Below are 18,415 nucleotides of genomic sequence, written 5' to 3'. Positions count from 1 at the left end.
CCATATAAGGCTATGCGCTTCTCAAGCCGGGATTTTCTTTCTACACTAGTTTTCAGGGTCTTATATATGCTCAGAAGCTAAAGCTAATGCATAGATATATCGTTCAATGGCATGCGAACGCTGCTAAAAGCGAATTGACCCATAGACAGTCTCACAGATGCATAATGCGGTAGCACGGAACAGCCAAAGCCACAATTATTCCCAGAATTTTTGGTTCATTATAACTTTTCATTATGTGATTCTATATGACCCATCCCAATTTATACAATTCATCATCATATCGCATTAATTTATTTGAGCTTGAGGACAGCCTTGCCGAAGTTCTTGCCCTGGAGCATACCAATGAAACCCTCAGCGGCGTTGTCAATACCCTCGGTAACGAAAAGCTTGGCCTTGACACTGCCGTCAGCAAGCCACTTCTGGAGGTTCTCCTGGTGCTCCTTGTAGTAGGCAGGGCCGAATGCAGGGTTGCCGACGAGGAAGCCCTCCATCTTGACCTGTTTGGCGATGAGGTTCAGGAGACCCTTGACACCTTGGCGCTGGTCGGCGGGGGTGTTGTACTCGGAGATCTGCAACTTGTCAGTTGTGATATTTGAGAATGGACTGAGAGTTAACTTACCAGACCGCAGACAGGGATACGGCCACCGACGTTGATGTTGTTGAGAGCAGCCTCGAGGTGATCGCCACCGACGTTCTCGAAGTAAATGTCGATACCGTTGGGGGCGAGACGAGGAAGAGCGTCCTTGGGGCTCTCCTTCTTGTAGTTGAAGCCAGCATCGAAACCAAGCTCCTTGGTGATGAAGTCAAGCTTAGCATCATCGCCAACAGAGCCAATAACAGTAAGACCCTCACGCTTGGCAATCTGACCAACGATCTGGCCAACAGCACCAGCCGCAGAGCTGATGAAGATGGTCTCACCCTTCTTGGGCTTACCGATCTGGTGAAGACCAGACCAGGCAGTGAGACCAGGCATACCCAGAGGACCGAGGAAGAGACCAAGGTCAAGGTTGTGAGGGTTCTGGACCTTTCTCATGTTGACCTTGGGAAGGGTGTCCTTCTCAACGCGGACATATTCGGCGATGGGGAGGTAGGCTGTGACGAGATCGCCCTCGGAGAAGTCAGAGGTGTCGCTCTTGATGATCTTGCCAAGAGTGCCGTTGACGATGGGGTCGTTGATCTCGAAAGCGGGAGCGTATGACTTGGTTGATGTGTCGCGCATCTTTCCGCGCAGGTAGGGATCGAAGGAGGCATATTGAAGCTCGACGATGACACCGCCTTGGGGAGCAGAGTCGATATCGACGGGGCGGTCCTCAGTGACGAGATGCTCACCGGCCACGGGGAGACCAGTGGGGATCTTCTTGTAAACGAGAGTCTTGTTCTGTGTCATTTTGGCGGTATGTGTTGTGTGTTGTGTGTTGTGTGAGAAGAGTATGAGATGCGATGAAGTGTATGAGATGAGAGGAAAGGGTATATAAGATGAAGATGAAGTTATGATAGGAATATGAGAAATGAACGACGTCACTGCAACTTTTATAAGACACGGTGCATCAAGTACCGAAGCCACGTCAAAGTGGCGCTGGCATTATACCGAGGCTCGTTGGAGGCTTGATTTGTAAGGGAGAAAAGCATTGAGAATTTCTTCGACAACTAAAAAACGTCACAGCGCGAGGGAGGTCCACATAAACGGTGATGTTTCCCAAAGCGGTAATGACCTCATGGATGATGCCACGGTAGTTAAGTTCACATCACCCAATCTACAAGCTGAGAGTCAATAACATATTAATAAACAAGGCGTGTTTACGTTATATGCCGAGGTTTACTATGTATGACTTGGCCAATGCAGTAAGATCCTTATTTCTTCTCGACAAATACGTATCTTATCTAGTGAGGATAAGACGGAAACGGGAGCGGGGTGCAGTGGATGCTCGGATAACTAACTGAGAATGGATTTGATGCGCTGAACCTCGGCGTCTCCGTTTCTTTTGGTTGGTCGTGGAATCGAACAGTAGAATTCTTTACAGCCTTCTAGCGCTGTCTATCATTTGAGCTGGGACTCGAATTTTCGCATTAACGCCGAGTGCTTTCCGGTCAATGCGGTTCGTTTCGTTTCTTCACCGTTATTACAAAACTGGAGAGATGAAAAAAGTCTGAGGCTGCTGAGTAAGGCGCGCAAGAGTCATGCTGAGTGTCAAACTTGCACCGCATGAGTCAAGTCTTTTTGGTGGCGATTTTCTACGTGGCAGTTAAACTCTAACAATTTCTCTAACCAATCTAACACCGTATCAACACTGCCGAAGCTCACAGACATCTGTTTTCGTGATAGCTTCAATCATATCACGAACTTACCCTAAAGCATTTCACGCATCAAAGTATAACCGAAGCCCGAAAGCTTATTCTCCTCCCCTCTGTTTTCACAAATCACATCACCCCACCACGTATCAACCGCCCACGATAAACCTCCCCCGCTATCAGCACCATGACTCGGAACTCAACCAAGCACGGTGTGATTGAACCATGCAAGGAAACTACAGGAAGATCCAGCCGGCCCCGAGAGACGACGCCGATGAGATCGACCGCAAGTTCCGCGTGGCCAAACGCAAGCGTCAGCATGTCAGGATAGCCTGTAATCCCTGCCGCGAAAAGAAACGTGCCGTGAGTCTCGCACCGACTCATACTACCCGTTTAACTAATAGAAATGGTAAAAAAAAAGTGCAATGGTATTGAACCGACCTGTGATCAGTGTCAAACGCGCAGTTTGGCGTGTATCTACCGCATACCCCCCAAAACAGTTGACTCTACAATCAAGATTCAAAAACAGCTTGATACCCTGCAGCACAGCTTTAACCACTACGCGGATATAGTAGAGCAGCTCAAGACACTACCGGAGACAGATGCGCTCAAGCTCCTGCAGAGGCTGAGATCCCCGGCGGATCTGAATGGGGCCTTTGCGTCGTTGCAGGGGAGTGTGAATACCAGGATACGACTGTCGAATCACAGGACGGCGCAGGCTATATTACCGACTACGAATTCAAGGGTTGAGTTTGAACTCACAGCGTTGCATGGCATTGTGTATCCGACGTTGGTGCCGATTGACATAACCTCTCTTGGGATTTCGCCTTTGGAAAAACCGGCGCTTCCTGCGACGCAGACGGGGACTTTGGTGCACAAGATATCGCCGGCGAGTCCTGTTGTCCTTTCGTCAGATCGGGTTCGTTCACTTTGCGACAGTCGGCTGGAGGAGGTTGATATTTCGTACTGGACAAAGGTTCCGATCAGCAATGAAACTGCCGCGGCGATGATCTCGCTGTTTCTGGAAACGGACCAGACGATCGTGGGATTTGTCGATGCTGATTTATTCGTCGAGAGTCTCGTGGAGCGAAAACCCCAGTTCTGCTCTACGTTCCTCGTCAGCGCGATATTATACGTTGCTTGTGTGAGTGCTTCAGCTTCTTCTTCTTCTTCTCCTGCGACACACACTGACTCAGATGGCAGCATGCATTTACAGCTTTCGATTTGGAATCCGTAGCCGTTGGTCGTCTTTGCTTCCAAGAAACGGAAAGGCTCTTTCGCGCTGAGGGCTCGTTCGACGACCTCATCACCCTAGCGGCTATCAACACCTTCAGCCTCGCCTGTCGCTTCCATGGACATGAGGAACTAGCCCAAGAACTCGTTGCTGCTGCTCGCCACATGGGAAGGAGACTTGGTTTATACAGTGTCCCGCTGAATAGTCCGTCGTCGCTAGCGTTCCAGGAGTTGCCTGGTGACTTAGTTCGGATGACCGCACATGTTGCCTGGGGCACTTATAACTGGTTAACGTAAGTGACTCGTCAAAATTGGTTCATTCGACTTTTTCTGAGAGTTTCAACACAGGATTCACGTTCTGTACTTTCACGATGAGAGTATAGCGATACCGCCTTCTCTACCAATACCTGGTCACGAACGAGATGATGACGTATGGCCTGAACATCCGCTGCCAGAGTACATGGGCTCCTCATTTACCAAGCTGTGCGAGTTCTTCACTGTGATTCAGGAGGTAGCCGTAGTCTACTCCATAGCAGACGGGACACCAGTCGTTGATCGTGTCCCCATCGCTTTCGCAGAAGCCAAGTATCAGAAAATCTTGGCCTGGGCGGATTCTCTTGGTAAAGACATGGCTTGGGATCAAAACAGCCAAGAGCACGTCATGTTATTCCAGTGAGTCTACAAACTCTGCTTGAGGTATTTAACTGACTTGGTACTTAGTATGTGGTTCCACTGCGCAGTCCTGGATATATTTCGTCCCTTCGCCCACGGAGACAACAAAACCTACACCCTCAAATCCTTCTCCTCCCAAGACAGCACCCCCAAGACCATCTTCTCCGCCTCCCTGAACCAACTAAAACGACTCGCCCTGCTCTACCGCACACAGCAAATGCCCAACAGCTACATGCCCTATATCAACATATCCCTAATCCACATCGCCAATACAATCTGCAGAGAAACAAACGACCCCACAGCCAAGTTTTACTTTCTCCTGTGCATACGCTACTGGCAGCACTTGTATGTCGGATATCCCATATTTGGGGGAATAGCACAGGCTTTTCTGACAATGGCGATCAATAACGGGTTGATAACGAACAGAGAGGCCAAGAGGCTGATGGCGGAGGTAAAGGGGCAGGGAGGGCATCATGGTGAAGGGATCTCGACGAGTTTGATTGTGGATTTTGACTTGGCCATGACGAATAGGGACGAGGCGGATGTCCAGGCTGTTGCGCAGAAGTTTGAGGAGGTGGCGCTGTTTGATGAGTTTGCGGTGTACAAGAAGGAAGATTAGACGGGCATTGGTTTGAGGAGTGTCTTGGGAGTTGTTATACCCTTGCATAGCTTGTCTTGTTAGCATTTCGATTATGGAATAAGGACTAATTCTGTGGTGTGTTGAATTGTTGCTCTTTACAAGAGTTTGAACAGCCTATCCTGAATCTCTTGCTCTCCAGTCCGATAGCTTTTCTCCCAAGCATCAATAGCCTCACCGTCCATAAGCCCATGTACATAAGCTGGCCCAAGAAATAGGTATTCATCTGGCGCTGCCGTTGGCCGTATGACATATGGCGTCCTACCTCCAAACAGAACACAAACAACATCCCCAGGTCTCATACAACGAGGTCCGAAACCCACATAGCCTGTTTCCGTAACAAATATCTTGCTGTGGTGAGAAGTCCGAATCAACTCTTCGAACCGCTGCGGCCCCACGACAAAATCACAGTCGATCCTGCTAAGCATGTTCAAATCAGCCGCCACAACCGGCGGATCATTCGGATAAAGAGTTGTGAGCATTCTTTCCAAGAATTCAAAGTCCTCGTGTGATGTCCAGCATGGCTCGGCCGGCAGCGAAATACCTTTTGCGGCGAGCCTCACGAGCTCGAGGCATCTCCTCTGATTGACTTCTCTACCGTCTTGGGATATGTGAGCTTGAATCGTGAATTTTAGGGCAAAGGCTATGAAATTCTTGATATATGCGTCGTCGGTTGGACGGGTTCTGACGTGGTTGATCATGGGACCAGAGCTCTCATGGCCAGCCATCATTGTCAGGAGGACTGTTCGGATGATATCTGAGCCGTATCTTTTGCTAAAGACCTCCGTGTGATGTGTGATCATATCAACGACAGCAGGAATATCTTGGTGTATGTCGATTCCCCTATCACGCACGTCTCCGATTGAATCGACCTGGATGCCTCTGAGGTTCAGCACCTTTTCGCTCATTGATGGAACCAGTAAGATAGGCGTATATCGTGAGGCAGCGAAATGGTAGTTGATCAAATAGTGTTTATGCGAACCATCGTCAGACTGCCATCTCGGTGCCCAAAAAGGACGGCGTTCTGGGTCTTCAGGACTCTCCACATATGAATGATCGAGAATATTCAAGTTCTTTTCCGACACTATCACCAAACGAGCAAATTCCGAAAAGACCTCTGTCTCACTCCTGCTGTAGTCTGGCACCATGCCGTAGGACCTATCGCCAGCAAGTCCAATCAACGCAAAGATCTTGTCCCGCGCGTCTGTTGCGTTGGTTGATGATGTCGACGAGACTAGGTGCAAGAGACTGTCGTCCCCAACTTTGTAGTGTCCCATGTACAAGAGGGCGACTGCGTTCCACAGCACTCCTGGTGAGCCATTTTCGACGTCTACGTCGGAGAGTTTGTAGTAGAGAGCGGCCAATCTGAACTTCTTGAACTCGCTTTTCGAGATGGTAATGTCTCCCCAAAGTAGTGCGAAGTCTGAAGCGACTGCCACTTCTTGTATGATCCAGACTCTGGAGAAGTATGGTACTGCGAGCATTGAGTTTAAGGCGTCCCAGTCCGGTGAATCTCGGGTTGGCAGGCCGAGGTCGAGCAATTCTTGATCCTCGGGGAAAACATCTTTTTCATAAAGGCGAGGTTTCGAGTTTGCCAGGGTTGTAATGATTCCAGCTGCAGAAGATGCTACCTCTGGATCAGCAGGACCAAGCCATGCATTGACGATTTCCGCATTGGAGTAGATATGCCTCATGATGCTGACCTGCTCTGACCGCTCTGTTATAGAGTCTTGGTCTATGCATATTTGATCGATCCATATGTGACGCGACTTTCCGGGGAGTCTCAGCCTTCTCAGGGCCGCCTCAAGGCCATCAGTGATAGTGAAGTCTTGGCCGTTGCACTTGATTGTCTTGGTTCGATTGGGAGGTCCCCACACATAGCTGAGAGCCTCATACTTGGGAGCTGCATCGAGTGGGTATGTCTGAAGAGTACCTTGGAGCTCATCGCTCCCTTCTCCAGCATCAAGTGTAAAGATTCGGAAGGAGTCTTGGTTCAAGGGTCTATCGCATTTGAATGTTTGGCTGCCTCGAGTCAAGTCAGTAGATTGCTACACAGCACCAGGCGGGGTATATACATCTCGAGCAAGAGGTGAAGGGTTTACTTTGAGAAGGCATATGTAGCAGTGAAACCTCTCTACGAGCCTTCCACCAGGAATATCTTGGACGAGAGCTGTTGAAGGTGAGGGATATAATCGGCGTATGACCTTTCCGCATCAACACCGACCGCATCGTGTCATGATGTATAACGATTGTTTCAATGCAGAAACGACATGGTCTGGGGAATTTGAGTCGTGGAGAGCTCGGATTAGAGCGTCATATAAATGAAGTCGGTTGATGCTTGTACTACACAGCACAGCCTCGTATTTTGGAAATTAGGCAGCCGCTGCCTGATTGGGATTTCATTTTTCATGTGCTCGTCTCAGCCCCATCTGCAACTGTACAAACAGCAACTCAGCCAAATTACGAAGTGGAAAATGGTGAACTTGATGGTGCCTAGCTATTCGCTATTCTACATTACCTGTTGTTTATTTAATGTTCGTTGCCTTGGACATTCTTCAGAGCATGCTGCCAGATGCCTTCTTAACATTGAGCAATGGTAACCTCAATCAAAGATTAAATTGGATGTCTAAATATCTCTCAATATTGAGGTTCTTGGGCCTTTCCAAGCTGGATATCGTGGTTTACCTTGGACGTGGCTGGGACCTTGTCATACCCGAGCAATGATTGGTCGCCATCAAGATGGTGAATCGGGGGCCTGTCATGCCCGGGAGATGATTGATCAAGCCCTGGCTCTGCACTTGGACCCTTGAAAAAGTCCGACGTAGAGCGAACCTGTCAAAAAGCCTAATCGTTAGTTAATAATGTCTCACGTCTGCGAAGTAACCCTAGAGATTTGCTATCAGAATGTCTCTGTCTCGTCAATTCCTTCGACTTTCCACTCGTACTGCCAACTTTAAGAGCTCCAGATCTTCTGAGAGCATACTCATAAGCCGTCACTTCTCTACTAGTCACATAAGTTTATTCTATCGACCTTATTCGCTCAAGATGAACGGACACGGGGATCTCAACAATTCCCACGCTGGGAGGACAGCAGTCGAGCTTACCCCAGACCCAGCCTTTGCTTATCGATCCCTCGCCATTGACCCTTCTGATGACCCTTCTGAAGTCCGAGAGAAATACCGCCCGTTTATTCTTGAACAAAAGCACATAAACGATGATTGGATTGCAGAATTGGAGCTGAGCACAGCTATCCAAATGGTTCAGTCCGAGATTCTCGATAAAGGCCTAGATCGTCTGCGAATCCTAGTCCTCTACGGTAGTCTACGGAGTCGGTAGGTGTTCATCCGCAGGCTTTAATGCTGGGTACTAATACCACGTCACCTCAGATCATATTCCCGCCTCCTCGCCTTCGAAGCTTCACGAATCCTCCACCGCCTCGGCTGCGATGTTCGAGTCTACGACCCAGCCGGCCTCCCTCAAGAAGACGATATTCAACATAACCACCCAAAGGTTCAAGACCTCCGTGAGCTGAGCAAATGGAGCGACGGCCATGTTTGGATAAGTCCGGAACAACATGGAAACTTGGTAAGCCCTCCAATCCTCTAACCTCGCGCCGTAAAGCTAACCCGGCGTCAAGACCGGCATCTTCAAACAACAGATTGACTGGATTCCCCTCTCAACCGGATCTGTCCGCCCAACCCAAGGCCGAATCCTCGCCATCGCCCAAGTCAGCGGCGGCTCGCAGTCCTTCAACGCTGTCAACTCTCTCCGTATCCTCGGGCGTTGGATGAGGATGTTCACAATACCTAACCAGAGTTCTGTGCCAAAGGCTTATACGCAGTTTACTTCTGAGGAAGAAGGAAGTCGTATGCTGCCGAGTGGGAATCGTGATCGCCTTGTCGATTGTATGGAGGAGCTTGTGAAATATACCATTGTTATGAGACCGCATTTTGACCTTTTTGGGGATCGGTTTAGTGAGAGGGAAGAGAGGAGGGCGAAGGAAGAGGGAAAATAGAAGAGATTTAGATTTCATGCATATTAGAAATAGATCAAGTAGACTGTTCTTGGATGAGAAAGAAAATGTAGTAGATAGTCAAATAGATTGCGCTGGGCTGAGCGAAATAGGCCTTGGCATGTACCAGAACTCAATTGTGACGAGACGAGTACAGCAAGTATCAGAATATAAAAAGTATCGCGGACTCACTCAGCCAGCCCAATTGGAAGCAGCTATATCCAACTCTGTCTATCAATTGTACAATGGTAAATCCCAAGGTGGTAAAGTCTTTATCGTTACTTCGTCGCTCAACTCTCAAAAGCAGCCCAGTCTGTTCTCCAATACGCCCGGACAATACGTCAAAGCGACCATGTCCCATATGCACCACACCCATCCAATGCTAAATGCCAACCCGGTCTATTGTATTTTTTGTTGGTGTTTGCCACAGTGAGCTCACGCGGCGTCGGCTTCCTGCTCGGCGAGGTTCTCATCCGAGCCCTGCCAATCGTCGCTCTCAAGGCCGTCACGGCGGATGAAGAGAGATGAGACCCAGCCCAAAATGGCCAGACCGCCGAAGATGCTCCAAGCCAATGCCTCACCCTTGGGTTGGATATTGATGGACAGACTGAAGAGGCCACCCGACACGAAGGGCCCGAAGCTGCGGCCAAGAGCGGAAAGGGTTTGCGCCATACCATTGAGGCTGCCAAGGCTGGAGTGCGATGGAGCAGAATTGGTGATCTATTGGGGTTAGTAAAGCTCTGATGATGGCGCGCAGCGTTAGAGGACTCACCAAAAGCATGACACTGGACAGACCGCCCACGGCGCACAGGTTCTTCAAGATCAACACCACACCAAGCTCAATGTACAGCCACATCTTGCCACTTCCCAGACCAAACAATGGCTTGCTATCGGCGTAGCCAACCCACGGCATAAGCAGCATGCTAATGCCCAGTCCCAGAAGCGAGATTTGGTAGGTACCTAGATTGCCCAATCTGACCTTGAGGGCTTGGAAGAGAAAAGCCTGGAAGATGCAGCTTGCCAAACCTGCAATGCTCAGACTGATGCCAATCTTACTGGGCAACAAGTCACGGCCAGCAGGTGGTGGTGTAGCGGCAAAGATGGGGTAGAGACTGTTGAAGGAGATGTTGGAGAGTTGGAAGACGAGATACGTGAACAGAATGAGGATCGTGGTTCGGCTAAGGTCTTTCCATGCGGACATTGCCGGATCCGCCTTGTTATCGCTTTCGTCGTCGTCGTTCTCGGTCTCTTCGTCATCGTCATCGGATTCGAGCGCTCGCCCGGAGGAGAGAAGAGGCTGATTCTGGTGGGATTGAGATCGAGGCCAGCGCGCGCTCCAAGATGCTCGTCGAGGCGGGGGGGTGGGTGAAGAGAACCAGGAAATAATCTTGTCGACCCAAGCAGGCTTCTCAAAGTTGACTTCACTCTTATCCAGTGTCTCTTCGAACCAGATGCTGACCACCACGACACTGAGAGCGAGGAGACCGGCGGACAGAATGTTAGGGGCAAGATAAGGGTACTCTTTGCCCATCCTGCCGACAAGAATGCCACCCAGTGCAGGTCCTGTGATGCTACCGAGGGAGTAGATGACGGGCAGGTATGTGAATGCGCGGCTTTGGTTAGAGCGATCTGTAACCTCTCCCAGGACTGTTGGAACGCATGCGGCATTTCCATTGAGAAGGCCCATTGCGACATGGACGACTACAATCTGCCAGTATTCTTTGCAGAAGCCAAAGACGCAGAAACACCCCATCAAAGCGGTCGTACCCATGATCAGAACTGGCTTGCGTCCAATGACATCCGAGGCGTATCCCCAGAGGAAGTTGGTCGACAGTTGCGCCAACGCGAAAGAACTCGCGAGGATTCCGACATATAGACCGGCCTCGTCATCAGGAATACCGGGCATATTGAGTACCATCTCAGGTAAATATGGCGATATCGAGTTCAGCGCGGTCTGCTCCGCAAGGGAGAGAAACGCCAGCAACAGCAGCTGTCGCACAGGCAAGGGCGTCTCTTCGTGATCGTCTTCATCTTCGGAATCGCTTCCATTCGACGGAGCGTACGGCTGTTCGAGAGGTGTCTTGGGAGGAGTGGTAGGAAAGGTCTGGTATCGATGAGACTGTCGTCGCAGGGAGCTCAGAGTAGGGATCGGCGCGCCAGCATGGAATGAACCAGACGAGGCTGTTCGATTGACAGCCATGGCTCTGGCGGCAGCATTCGAGGAGGTACTTCGTGAGGGCGCCATGATGAACAATTCGTTGCAGTCCAAAGGCCTCTTCAGACCTTGGGAAAGCTTGTAGAGGATGATCACCTCTCAAGCTTTGGGGGAGCGAGCGAAAGAGTGGTGACGTAGGATGTGCGTAGCGAATCTGGAGAGATTTATTTGGCGGGGCTGACACGCGCCACGGTGAGAACAAGGCTCTAGCTTGGCATTTGCTTAAAAGTCAGTCAAGCCGATGCCAATGATGAGGTATCCAAGATGATCGACCAATCTTCAATTGAGGTGAGACATCAAAATCGGATTGCTTGCAGCTGTTTGATGGCCCGAATATCGGCCGATCGGTCGTTTCTGGGCAGGTGCAGGAAGAAAAAATGCAGGTGATTGTTGTTCCTGCCCTCGTGAGCCTGTCGCAAGGTAAAATCGCTGATGTAATTATGGGGCGGCTGACACTCATCAGCCAATGAGACGAGACCGTTTATGATGCACCGGGCGGCTTACTCCGGTGGAACTCAATGCAAAGAAGCTTATCCAAGTTTGTGATCGTTCAAATCGTCCTGTTGAAAATTTGATCGAGATCTTGGTTGCACGTGCTTATATGCCTCTTGGGGAACGCGAGGTTATGATGCAATTGAATGAGCTACGCGGATGGGATCGATCAGACGCGTGGATGCCTACCCTATACAAGCAAAAGATGAATTGACAAACTTCCAGCGTCAGTTCACCCTAGATTCTAAGCGAACTGGTCGTTGATCTGTCGTCCTCTGGAGGAAAGATCTCTCATATTGGCATAGCGTTACCTACGCGAAAGAATTGACCGGTTGCGGTATGCACCCGGCCACCCAGCAATTGGAAGACTGGACCTGATGTTCATCAAACCTACCACGCAACACAATCTGAATCTCAGGTGAGACCATCAATAAGTTGTACCAACCATTGGCCACACGGGGCTTTGTTTCTATATCACCTTACACGAAAAATAACACCATTATCAGTGAATCGAGAGGAAATCTCGCTCGCTGTTCGATAATCTGCAGCGGGTCTCGCTGCATGAGCCCAATTACGAGAGCACAGAGACATCAAGATAAGCGTAATTGGTTTAGTGGTAAAATTCTCCGTTGCCATTCGAGTAACGTCGGGGAGCCCAGGGTTCGATTCCCTGATTACGCAGTACAACCTCTTCTTTTGCTCTCCTCGAGTCTGTTATCTCTTTTTGTCGATATCGCGATGTTCTCCTCTTGGTGTTTCGAGTTTTGATGCTGTGGCAGAACCGGTGGCTGTCTTGTGTGGCGCTGCGTAAATGCTTAAATATAATTGGCCAATTTCCTCTGCCCTCAACAGAGCCGTCTCACAGCACTGGGATTTTAGTACATCATTTCTACCCACAATTATGCACTTATAACTTTATGCCAAAATAATTAAAGGCCTGTTTAGATCTGTCAAGGATGCTTCCCAAGTCATGCAACTTTCTGGGGACGAGGAGAGAAGCTAGTGTCACAGAGTATCCCCAATATCCAATTACATGCTTGCACTGCACAGCCTGAATGTTGGCTTCTGATCAGATTATGTTGCAAGTGCCCGACCCTCGAGCAAGCCGTATATAACATTTAAAGTCGGAAGATGAACTAAGGTTCTCTTTTCGGTGCATGATAAAATCATAATCATGATCACAAAGGAACAAAATTACTTTTATTTTGGCCAGAGGCTCCAGTCAAGTTTCCACCTGAATAAACCCATGTCAAACAACCATAGCCAAGGCATCCCGTAAGGGGAACTGGGCTTGAAATGACACACTTGATTGGGCAACAATGCATATAGAACAGCATCGTAAATGCAGTCAGATTTTGAGGCAGTGACATTCACATTCTGCCAATCCGCACTCTGAAAAATGGGAGTCGCCCAATTCCTGCCCAATTACCCCAACTTCGACTTTCTTTCAACACGAGACCTTTCCCTTCGCTTCAGGGAGGAGGAAACAGGTGACCCTGAAGCAGCTTAAGGTCTACTCACTCTATCCTAAGTTTTCATCCCTGAAATAGTCGTAATGGCGACCGGCTTGGAAGCCCTGGGGGCTGCCAGCGCCGTTGTTCAGTTGATCGCTTTTGCCGGGAGCCTCGTGTCCCTCAGCTTCAAAATTTACGATGGAATACCTACGACCGAGAACGAGCTTGAGGAGTACTCTAACAAGATGATGGAGGCGGCCCGTCGCGTTCAGTCTCGCGGCGCCCAAGTGCCCCAGGGAACCCAGGTTGGCGACAAACTATCCAACGTCTCGCAGGAGTGCATCGAAACGGCGTCAAAGCTGAAAAAAGAGGCTCAAACTCTTACCAAACGATACAAAAATGGAAAAGGCAAAATATTCCAGGCTGTCTATTCTGCTCTTCGCACAGAGAGCCATAAAGCCAAGCTCAATCAGTTAGATGGATCCTTAAGGAAGTGCAAAGAATTGATGGAAACGGAGCTTTTATTGAAGATATGGTATGTATCAGGTTCTATTAACCGTCCTGGGGAAGCAAGAAAACATCAGACATTGATACAGGGTGTCAAAAGTATCCTGAACATGTGCTAAATCACCCGAGTCTGTTCATCGTTCAGGATCGAGGTCCTGAGCTTCCTTTCATTCCTAGACTATTCATCCATTCCACGCCTGCTAACAACTTGATGTGAATAGCGACCAGGACACTGCGATAGCACAAGAACAGTCCCAAGGATTCCGAACTCTAGAGTGTGATGTCCAGAACCTCATTCTCAAGATTGCTGAAGGCTATAAAAGGGTAGAGCAACTGGTTTCCATCGAAGCCCGAGCCACACGGGATGCCATTAACACCCACGTCACCTCCGAGCTCAAGGCTGTGGAGATGAAGAACATTTCAGACAACCAGCGTCAACGACTCTTAAAAAGCCTCAAACCCGAAGAAATTAGAGAGAGATACAACACTATACTGCCGTCATCCGATGCTTGTTTTGAGAGGGTCTTCGCTTCATATGAACGTGTTTGCCGCAAAGACCCCGGGCACAAAGCCTGGAACGAGTACGAACAAGCATTTGATTCCTCCAAAACTACAGCAGAAAAGGCAAAACTTAAAGAGGAGGTTGATGAGACTGATCACCTATGGGCGTGCTTCAGTACTTGGCTGCAGTCGGACGACCAGCTGTTCTGGATTCGAGGAAAGCCAGGATCTGGGAAAAGCACATTGATCAAGTTCGTTATTGAGAACGACAACACGAAGCGTTTACTTGGCTTTCGGCACCCAAACACAAACACTAAAATTCTATCACATTTTTTCTGGAAGATCGGCAATGAACCTCAGAACAGTATCAGGGGCCTGTTGTGTTCCTTGCTCTATGACCTTCTATCAGAAGATGACGATGCCATGGATAAAGTATTAATGACATTCAAATTCTCCGGATCGAAAGATTTTTACAAGGAGTGGTCGTCTCAAGAAGCGGAGAAGGTCCTCTTGTATCTTTTAGATGTTTCAGCTCATCCGCCTTGCATTTTTGTCGATGGCCTCGACGAGGTATCGGATAAGGACGGATATCGAGCACTCATTAACGTCGTTCAAAAACTTTCGACATGTCAGGGAGTAAAAGTCTGTGTATCAAGCCGACCTGATACAGAATTAGTCAAAAGGCTTGAAAAGATTGGAGCGCAGAGCTTACGACTAGACGACCTCACTAAGCCTGAGATGGTCGTTTATCTGCGCCAGGAATTCGAAAAATTACCACAAGATCAGTTCGCCGGCTTACCTGTCGAAAAGTTCACAGACACCCTTCTGGGTAAAGCGCAAGGGGTCTTCTTATGGCTTGCTCTTGCCACGAAAAGCGTCACTGATGGAATATTGATAGGCGATGATCAAGAATTCATTTCTAAAAGGCTAGAGGAGCTCCCAGAGGAGCTTGAGTCTCTTTATCAGACAATGTGGGAGAGACTAAATGGAAACAATCGTGTATACCGCGAGACTGCTGCAAGATACTTCCGCTTCGTCATCGCTGACGGGTGGGACACACTGCAGACGACAAAGGATGGGGTCCGCCGCTACATGACAGAGCCCAACCTGGTCCAACTATCACTTGCAACAAAGGTTGAAGACTGTTTCATCTTCCCACCCACAGCTAATGAGAAGACTTTGAATGAGTTGAATGCTCTGTGTAAGGCGACAGAATGCGACATCCGAACTCGATGCGCTGGCATGCTACAAGTTGGTCGACAGTGTGGTTTTAACGACAATGGAGTGGCACTCCCGGAAGCGATCCGTCCACTCACACGACCAGTCCAGTTCATCCACCGCACAGCTCACGACTTCCTGGTTGATACAGAATATGGCCAATCCATCTTGAGTCACGGGTCAAATGAGACAACATTGATAGACGAAGGCCTGAAACTGCTCAAATGCCGGCTCAATCTGGCCAGCACGTACTATCGCCAGTTCAAGGTTGTGTCTGATTGCGCCTGGGCTTTAGGTGGCTGCAATCGATTAAATGACACGGGAGCGGATGCGGAAGCCATATTGACGATACTTAGAGCTATGAAGGACCTTCATGAAGATGGTGCTCTCGCTGTTGCATATCGGCTTTGGGAGCTTAATCCAACCTTTCCATGCGTCGCAGCATATATTCTTGAAAACTTCGACAATTTTATCATTTCTTCCTTTATGCCAACTCCCTCACCAAAGCTTGCTACCAACAGCCTTCACGAGCTGGCACTTGCAAGTCAACACTTTAGAATGTCTAAAACGGCAGTTAGGATAATCCGAGGCTTGATTGAGCTTGGTGGAGAGGCGCACGTTTCCAAGAGGTCCATTTTGCCCCTTGAGGTTCCGGGACACGAAATGCGTACCACCCAACACACCACGGCCTTCGAGTCGCTTCTTGGTGGTGTATTCCAGGCGACGCGTTTGCGTGACCGCTACGACCATATAACGTCGGTTCTTCGCGTAGTAGAAAGTATGGTACAAACCTGCCCGGACTTGCACAGAAGGGCCATCTTCTTCTTTGCAGAGTATGGTAGCTTGCTGTGTTTTAAACTTCGTGGACGGCAAGTATGGGTCGCGGTGGAGGTCAATCTACATTTTCTCATAAACCGACTACTGGTCATTGCCGACTTGGAGAACATTCCAGCTGAGTTGACTTCTAGAACCCGCGAAGCTGCCGCTTCCTTCACCATGCATCATGTACGCGTTCGACATGTTGTACGCCGTCGAGGAGAAGGCTCCCGGACCCGTTGTTATCGAGTCCTCCACCAGGAGCCATGCCTAGACTTCATTGGTAAACTTGGGAATAGAGAGTACCATGAAGGCTTTGAAGCTCTTGCACACGTCTTTGACGCCATGTATGGTCCTATCGATAGCTCTGCCCGTCCAGAGTCAAGCTTTCCATCAGAGTGTTTTGAGGAGGTGCCTATTGGTGAAGAGATAGATATGCTGATACAAGAGGGTATAGGACTGTCCAGAGAGGAGGATGTAAATATTCGTTAAGATTATTCCCTTGTTATGCGCTGGAACTTGGCTATTGATTTTGTCCTGTATAAGCGAGTGAACCATGGGAAGTGCACTTGACTAGATATCATAGTAGTTTAAACCTGGCAGGCATCCGGTTTATGTAGTTTTGGATATATCTGATGTGCTCCCAAAATTTTAGGCCAAACAGAGAGATCGTACAAATCTAATGTGATCATAGCCTAGAATATTGGCCCAAAAATTACGAGGAGCGTAGATGAAACCCCTGTTAGACTGCCGGGAGGTTCTCAACATGCATTATCTGTAGGGTTAATTAAAGGCTTTTCTAGTACCTAACCCTCTCCTTGCAGATTTAGAGCAACTCAATTTAACTAGAACTGAAGCACTAGGCAGGAGTGTTGTTAAAAAAGAAAACCAGAAATCACCACAACTGTTTGCCACGCTGTGCGCGCTTGTATAAGCACCTTTGAGCACATTACATACGAAGACAAAAGGTATGCAGGATGGCGCTTTGTTCAACTGCAACATTATTCAATATTCCATTTACTCTTGATGAAGTAAACTATGGACTCTAAGTGGATAGTTCTTTCCGGCCTCGTTTCTCGTCTGGTACAGAGATGGCCCCTTGGCATGAGGGAGAAGAAATGGCTAGCTTACCTAGACCACAAGAACTTGCTCAACCACCGATTAAGTAAGCATTTGTTTCCGAAAAGTGTCCGACTGAAGAGGGAAAATAGTCCGAGGAGCTATATGTTAACTGTGAAACCACCCTCCCCTCCCAGCTTGAGAGAATCTGCGGGAATTGTTCCTCATGAACTCTCCCCAAATTGATCCCATCACTAGCTTCAGAGAGCAAGACAGCATGGCCCATGTAAAAGCTCAGGACGAGCTTCAGAATCGCTATGAAGAAGAGTCCCAGTCTCTGGAAGATCGAGATGTGGAGCACATGATCAACCAGGCGGTTGAGATGATGAGAAAACCAGCATGGATGCTCATCACACAAGCAGGGCCACAACGTTCCACCACTACGAGCTTCAGTCTTCTTGACCATGGGTGCGGTACAGGTCTGATCGCATCCTGTCTTCAAGAAGTGACCCAGCCGTCAGTCCTGTCACATAGTAGGATCTTCTGTGCCGACGTTAATTCTCGGTTTGTTGATATTCTCCTGTAGCGCGCGCGGAGAGACCAATGGATCAACGTCGACGCTGCAGTCCTGAACGCTCAAGTAAGTTTCTCGACGACGTGCTACTGTTGTTTCAATCTAATAAAACTAGGACTCAGGTCTTCCCAACCACTCATTCAGTCATATAACCATGAATTTCGTCATGCATATCATCCCTGACCCGGCAGCAGTCCTCCGCGGTAAGCCCTCATCTTAAACTCCATAGCCTCTCAGTCATCTGACCATTGTAAAACAAGATACACTCCGCATTCTTCGACCTGGTGGCCTTGTAGCATTCGTTGTGCCGCATGCCAGTAACGGTCATGATGGTGGATGGGTACCGGACCTCCGATCAGCACTCGAATCTCTCCCCTTCCAGACGTCGTTTCCAGACCCGATGCCGGTCGCACTTCACGGTAAGCCAGAATGGGTAGAACCTGAAGGCATTAAAACGGAGATGGTTCGTCACGGCTTCGTTGACACCAAGGTCGAAACTGTTGATCTCATCCATCCCGTTGCCAATGCCGAGGGCTTCTTAGCCTCATTTGGAATGATGGTTAAGTGGATAATCAACATGTATTGGACTGTGGAGCAGAAGGATCAGTATGAAGATGGCTTCAATAAGATGTTGGTCGAGCATCTCCAGATCAAGCATGGTGGAAATGGCTGGGACCTCAAATCAACAGTTATACTTGTTACGGCTCAGACACCGCATTAGTTTACATGCCGAATA

General features: G+C 48.9%; 7 protein-coding genes and 1 non-coding gene across 8 annotated transcripts; 5 read left to right on the top strand and 3 right to left on the bottom strand.

Moving 5' to 3' along the window:
* Nucleotides 1–290: 290 nt before the first annotated feature.
* Nucleotides 291–1,387, bottom strand: FMAN_01866 (uncharacterized protein; the record flags this gene model as incomplete). The annotated part of the gene is made up of 2 exons (XM_041823800.1): nt 291–569; nt 620–1,387. The coding sequence occupies 2 exons, from the start codon at nt 1,385–1,387 to the stop codon at nt 291–293; spliced, it is 1,047 nt and encodes a 348-aa protein (XP_041677213.1).
* A 1,127-nt stretch (nt 1,388–2,514) lies between these two features.
* Nucleotides 2,515–4,813, top strand: FMAN_01865 (uncharacterized protein; the record flags this gene model as incomplete). Its single annotated transcript, XM_041823789.1, has 5 exons — nt 2,515–2,652; nt 2,711–3,433; nt 3,493–3,815; nt 3,871–4,194; nt 4,243–4,813. 5 exons carry the CDS (start codon nt 2,515–2,517, stop codon nt 4,811–4,813), a joined length of 2,079 nt encoding a protein of 692 aa, XP_041677212.1.
* A 116-nt stretch (nt 4,814–4,929) lies between these two features.
* Nucleotides 4,930–6,946, bottom strand: FMAN_01864 (putative HET-6OR heterokaryon incompatibility protein (het-6OR allele); the record flags this gene model as incomplete). Its single annotated transcript, XM_041823778.1, has 2 exons — nt 4,930–6,857; nt 6,907–6,946. 2 exons carry the CDS (start codon nt 6,944–6,946, stop codon nt 4,930–4,932), a joined length of 1,968 nt encoding a protein of 655 aa, XP_041677211.1.
* A 789-nt stretch (nt 6,947–7,735) lies between these two features.
* FMAN_01863 (uncharacterized protein) lies at nt 7,736–8,846 on the top strand (the record flags this gene model as incomplete). Its single annotated transcript, XM_041823767.1, has 3 exons — nt 7,736–8,163; nt 8,218–8,416; nt 8,469–8,846. 3 exons carry the CDS (start codon nt 7,736–7,738, stop codon nt 8,844–8,846), a joined length of 1,005 nt encoding a protein of 334 aa, XP_041677210.1.
* A 432-nt stretch (nt 8,847–9,278) lies between these two features.
* On the bottom strand, nt 9,279–11,088 carry FMAN_01862 (uncharacterized protein; the record flags this gene model as incomplete). Its single annotated transcript, XM_041823756.1, has 2 exons — nt 9,279–9,563; nt 9,616–11,088. 2 exons carry the CDS (start codon nt 11,086–11,088, stop codon nt 9,279–9,281), a joined length of 1,758 nt encoding a protein of 585 aa, XP_041677209.1.
* A 1,061-nt stretch (nt 11,089–12,149) lies between these two features.
* On the top strand, nt 12,150–12,231 carry tRNA. Its single transcript is given in 2 exon segments — nt 12,150–12,185; nt 12,197–12,231. It is a non-coding gene; the product is annotated as a tRNA-Gly (tRNA).
* Nucleotides 12,232–13,105: 874 nt separating this feature from the next.
* FMAN_01861 (uncharacterized protein) lies at nt 13,106–16,538 on the top strand (the record flags this gene model as incomplete). Its single annotated transcript, XM_041823745.1, has 2 exons — nt 13,106–13,539; nt 13,733–16,538. 2 exons carry the CDS (start codon nt 13,106–13,108, stop codon nt 16,536–16,538), a joined length of 3,240 nt encoding a protein of 1,079 aa, XP_041677208.1.
* Nucleotides 16,539–17,708: 1,170 nt separating this feature from the next.
* FMAN_01860 (uncharacterized protein) lies at nt 17,709–18,400 on the top strand (the record flags this gene model as incomplete). The annotated part of the gene is made up of 3 exons (XM_041823734.1): nt 17,709–17,745; nt 17,802–17,882; nt 17,940–18,400. The coding sequence occupies 3 exons, from the start codon at nt 17,709–17,711 to the stop codon at nt 18,398–18,400; spliced, it is 579 nt and encodes a 192-aa protein (XP_041677207.1).
* Between the last annotated feature and the right edge of the window lie 15 nt (nt 18,401–18,415).

The sequence above is a fragment of the Fusarium mangiferae genome (genome assembly GCF_900044065.1).
Source record: "Fusarium mangiferae strain MRC7560 genome assembly, contig: FMAN_scaffold001, whole genome shotgun sequence".
NCBI classification, from domain to species: Eukaryota; Fungi; Ascomycota; class Sordariomycetes; order Hypocreales; family Nectriaceae; genus Fusarium; species Fusarium mangiferae.
This window is presented reverse-complemented; position numbering and strand designations above follow the sequence as displayed.